The sequence below is a fragment of the Myotis davidii genome, unplaced genomic scaffold (genome assembly GCF_000327345.1).
Source record: "Myotis davidii unplaced genomic scaffold, ASM32734v1 scaffold461, whole genome shotgun sequence".
Taxonomy (NCBI): Eukaryota; Metazoa; Chordata; class Mammalia; order Chiroptera; family Vespertilionidae; genus Myotis; species Myotis davidii.
The window spans coordinates 655800-661353 of NW_006295825.1; the positions used below are offsets into that span (position 1 = coordinate 655800).

Genomic DNA, 5554 nt, shown 5'->3' on the forward strand with positions numbered 1-5554 from the left:
TTAGCGAGGGAAAGAAAGGTGGGAGGAAGAGAGGTTTTAAAAACATATAAATGGCCCTAACCGGTTTGGCTCAGCGCATAGAGTATTGGCCTGCGGACTCAAGGGTCCCAGGTTCGATTCGGGTCAAAGGCATGTACCTTGGTTGCGGGCACATCCTCAGTAGGAGGTGTGCAAGAGGCAGCTGGTCGATGTTTCTCTCTCATTGATGTTTCTAACTCTCTATCCCTCTCCCTTGGGATGTTTTTAATGTGGCTTATCCTAAGTTTAAGTGCTAATACTATAAGCAGTTAACAAACACTGGTAATAAATATGTTATTGATAAAGGAAACTTATTATTTCATGGCAGAAGTAATATATTTTTTTAAAAATCAATAAAATATACTTTAAAAACATATAAATGGATGGATGGATGCAACTTTCTTAAATGCTTAAGCTCTTAAAGTAGGGTAAGAGGAAACAGGCAAGTTTTAACAAACAAGTTTCCTCTCAACCAAAGCACTGAGTGCCAACATACCAAGGTAGATGCTAGCACTGGAGGACCTGTAACCAAGGGAGGGCCAGCTGTGCCTCTGCTCCTAGGAGCCAAAACTGAGAAAGAAGGACTCACCCTCCCAAGAACAAAGCTGAAGGACAGGTTTCTCCCCAAAACGACCTGTGAAGCTGAGAGATGAAAGGAAAGTGGCCTTGAGAACTTGGTTGATTCTCAAGGGTTGTAGGAGTAGAAAGAAATGAGGAACTGGGTATGCTGACCTAAGCTGCCCAAGAGATTTCTTTTTGGCCTCAGAAGCCTAATGTGGTTGAGATTTAGTCAAGTCCTCAGGTGCCACCTTATACCCCCCTAGTTTGTCCCGTTTCAGCCAGGGAGACAGGTGACAGAAATGTGAAATGGTTTCCGAATAAGGCTGAACTTCTAAAAAGAGCCACAGACCAGGAGTGCCAGAGGACATGGAGGTAAGCAGTGCTTATCAGTGGGCTGCAGCAGCTAGTGCAAGCTAGACAAGAGGTGGGCCTTGAACATGCAGACTCTTTGAAATGATGAATAGCACAAGCAAAAATATATGGACAGGAAGGACCACGTGCTAAAAACATGGAAGAGTCCAGCTGCACTGGAGCAAGGGGCTGTGTTCAGAAAGAGGACCACCAGGGTAGATAGGAAGGGAAGACTTCATGCCGTATGGTGGGGAGCAGAGATGTTACACTGAAGGGAAATGAGGGGAACCACTGGCAGGGCTGAAGCAAGGGGAAACAACTTAAAGTGGGTGCTTTGTGCTTCACTGGGGCTGGGTAAATGAAAGCAGCTTCTCCTGCACTTGATAAATAGCACACACGAAGGATCCCTTGCTATTATTTTCCAGTCTGGGGATGGGATACACTAACACACCATTAATGTGTTTACCAATAATCTGATAGATAACACGAGTTTGAAATTCAAATAGCACAAAAGGTACTGAGTGAAAAGTCAGTCTTCCTTCTACCCTTGCCCCAGGCCCTCAGGTCTTCTAAGAGATAAATCAATTACATGTTTACCCAGCAAACTTGATTCAGTCATTTTATTTTTTAAAGGCAGCCTCACCTTTCTGGCCATAACCAGGCCGGACGGCTGGTGGGAGACCTTGAACACCACACCACCATTGCCAGCACCCAGCTCACTGATCTTCTCAAAGTCATCATCCTTCAGTTCCCCCACCTTCTGCTTCTGGGTAAGAAAGGCCTCAAGGCGCTTCCGCTGCTGCTCATCGAGCTCCAGCTCCTCCAGCTTCTTCTGCAAAGCCTCCAGGTTGGTCCTGTCACAAAGGGGAGAGCACAGGTCAATACTGTCACCAGAGAAGTCCACCCAATGGAAGAGGCAGGAGGGGAAGGTTCCATCACTATGCCTCTGCCCTCTTCACTCTGCCACCCTACACAATTTACCACTGACAAGGCCTCAGTTTCCTCATTTGTAAAACACGGGAATTAGGTCACTCTCAATATGCTGTGAGTCTGCAAGAGGAACCAAGGAAACTACTGAACTGAAGGTGACTCCAGAATGAGCCATCTTAATTTGCTTCAGAAGCCCAATTTCAAAAGCCCCACTAGTGTTGGTTGTATTAATTTGACACCATGTACAAAGTAAAATCTATTTCCTAAAAACACTAAACTGAAATCAAACCAAATCATCAAAAGAGGCTCTAAACTGAACCAGAGCAGTAGACATTCTCTTTTCCAATGGGATCAAGTCAGAAACCAGGTTAATCAAAATAAAGCAAGAAACCATAAAAAGATATACCTAATTTTTTTATTTTTGCACAATATATATAAATATACATTCGTTCACACATCTTTTAACATAGGGCAAGGCCCTCTCTTTGAGTAAGAGTCTGACATCATCTTTCTCACATGAAGCAGAACAATGTCTATCATTTCCAATTCCTGGTTCTTTAAAAAGAAATAAAAATGCAGACACAGAGTAATATTGGAATAAAATTCTAACAGTTTTATGATTTCCCCAATCTTAATGTTCATCTAATTGGAGAGTAATAATGTTTTTTAGTGACTTGAACTTGAGTCTTTCCATAGCTTTTAACTAGTGTTCACAGGAGGGAGAAAAAGAAAGAAAACCACCTCCTTTGCAGCCACATTTCATCAGTTTTTCCAATATTTAAATATATTACTTAATTACAAATACCAGCTAAAACTGTACAAATGGCTTTGGGAACAAACTGGTTCTTGGTAAGCACATAATTCAACCAGTGGGTGCTAAAGTGAGTGGGCAAGGCAGAGAGCAGCCTGCTAGCTGTGCATTCAGCATGCTGTGGGCATCACTGTTTTACAGAGAGAACTGAAAAATGTTCATTACTCCTGGGAGTTCGATAAGAGGGTGGTGAGGGGGGTGGTAAAGAGAGCTTCCACTGTTTCATTTTATTTCAGTCCTAGTCTAAACAAACACCACAGGTGACAAGACAGGCCATCATCACATACCAGAATGTTTGTGTGCCCCCCCACCCCCCTTACCCCCCCGCACGCACACACACACTCACACTCAGAGACACACCATTTCTGAGCTTAGAGGGTAGAAGCAAGTATAATTTCCTTTCTTTATTCACACTCTAGTCCAATCCACAAGAAGGCGGGAAGATGGAGACCTAATGCCTCCCCAGTGTATGGGAAGATCCAACACTGCTTTACAAATAACACAGCACATGGAGCCAAAGAGGACACAGGCTGAACTTACCAATTTTCCTCACTGGGAAACTCTGGGGAAGGAAAGCTGATGTTATGGATTGAATTGGGCCCCCCACCCTAAGTATGTTTAGAAATGGGACTTTTAGGAGGTAATTAAGATTAAATAAGGTTATATAAGTGGAGTCATAATCAGACAGAATTGGTGGCCGCCTTACACTCTTGCACACGTTGGCACTCTTATCTTAGAATTCAAGCCTCCAGAACTGTAAGGAAACACATTTCTGTTGTTTAAGCCACCCAGTCTGTAGTATTTTATTATGAAGCCCCAGCAGGCAAGGACGGCTGGTCAATATTCTCATTCTACTAAAAGGCTCAACTAAGTCTCAGCTGCCCCCAGACCCTCAGGTAGGACTTGGGACAGTGTGACTGGACTGCACTGTGCACACCCTCTGGTTTCCTTTCTTTCAGGTCTCTCCACAAAGGAGCCCATTGATGACAACATTTAGAAACACGTGTCAAATGCTGACCCCATTATCTAAAACTTAGTTGCTGTTACAGTTGCCTGGAGGGCTCATCAGGCCAGCTAGAAATGCAACTCCAAAAGGTATTGTCAAACACACATCCACTGAGTGGATATAGGGAAGAGAGGGAAGGAAGACTGTGTATTCTTCTGTTTCATATGCATTCATGCATTTAATCGACAACCCTAAAATTACAACAGATAGCACACTCAAGCACAGGCAGGTGAAATAACTTGTCCAAAGTCACAAAGAGAGTACGTGGCAGAGCCAGGATTCAAACCTGGGCAGAAAGAATCTCTAACCTTAACCATGATGCTGTGTAACCTCTTCAAAATATTCAAAATGCTTTCAAGGGAGGCAACTTGCAAACATAGGTAAGTTCCTAGTGTAGGCATTTAACACACCAGGCTCAATTAGACATGAAGATGGTTACCCTACATGAAGAGCCCGTTGCCCCAGATGCAATCCTGTTTCCCCTGCACATCAATCCCTTGCAAGTAACAATGGCCACAAGAATTTCCACCTGTATAGATGTAGGTGTGAACAAACTAACTCCATCTCTGTGTCCCGGATTCAATTTCATTTTTTTGTTTCATGTGACCTTTGACCAACCTCACTGTCCTTAGTAAAGCATATCAAAGATTGATGACTATCTGTGCTCCTTAAGATGTAGCCATACATATTTTCATTAGTAAGAGCCAGAGTGGCATTGAAATGGGGCAGAAACAGAATGTTGGGGAACCAGCTAGTATTGTAAGAAATAGTAACCATGCTCTGTTAACCATGATTGTTTTATTCTGATTAAAGAAGGCACATTCCACCCTGGCTGGACCTGACCTGGAGATGCAATCCTTCCTCCCCATTTGGAGCTGCCTATTATCAAAAAAAGATTAGCAAACATTTGTTACAGAAACCAGAATTGCCAGCCCTTTGAAGATCCTCAGCCCTTTTTGCATACCTGCAGGCCTTTGCAAATCTCCAGCCTGCTTACCTGTTAATTTTGGCACTCCCTTCGGCTATTTCCCCTTGTAACTCCAGCCCTTGCACATCACTAAACCCTTTGAAGACCCCTAGTCCTTTTGCATATCTGTAAACTACCCTTTTGCCCACTTTCCTTTGTACTTATGCCTATATAAGCAGCTGACTTATGGTGGGCTGCAGAGAAGATTTTTGTGGATAACCTGCTGCTCTCCCATGCTGCCGGCAATATAGGAATAAACGCTCAGATATGATTCAACCCTGTCTCTGCTTAATTGGCTCAAGTAGTGACAGGCAGCACGGACTCATTACTTGTCCAGTTACAGCATGACAACTGGGATAAATAACAAAACTGATGATAGTACCTATAATAATAAAAGGGCTAATAAATATGCTAATTAGACTGGACCAGGAGTCCTTCCTGATGAAGCCAAGGCAGAGGGAAGCCAGCCCCAGTCTGGGTACCTGCGGGCAGCCACAGGAAAGCCAGTCTGGGTCCTGAGTGACTGCTGATGGCTGGAGGAGGGAAGCCCAGGTCCCAGGTGCTGGAGGGAAGCCGGTGCCGGCAGCTGGGGGAAGGCCTACTCTTGCACAAATTTTCATGCATCAGGCCTCTAATCAATTATAAACAATCACCTATCATAAGACCACCAGGAAGGACGGCCCCTGGTATTACTGCATTCTTTGCCCCTTTGTCTTGTCAATCATTAGAGTTATACTATCAAAAAACTATTGTAGGCTCTTTCCAACTTGCCAGGCACGATGGCTCCTGCAAAGAAGGGTGGCGAGGAGAAGAACCAAAATGGCGGCCTAAGTAAACACCTGTACTTGTTGCCTCTCACAACCACATCAAAATTACAACTAAAAGACAGAACAACTACCACCCAGAACTG

The 5554-nt window shown here is 44.0% G+C and overlaps 1 protein-coding gene across 1 annotated transcript in view; it reads right to left on the reverse strand.

Annotated features, from left to right (window-relative positions):
- Positions 1 to 5554, reverse strand: part of MAP2K1 (mitogen-activated protein kinase kinase 1) — a 61858-nt gene that overhangs the window by 34185 nt on the left and 22119 nt on the right. Inside the window, exon 2 of the mRNA XM_015568477.1 lies at positions 1574 to 1784. Coding sequence (XP_015423963.1) covers positions 1574 to 1784 — 211 coding nt within the window. The remainder of the gene's footprint in view (positions 1 to 1573; positions 1785 to 5554) is intronic.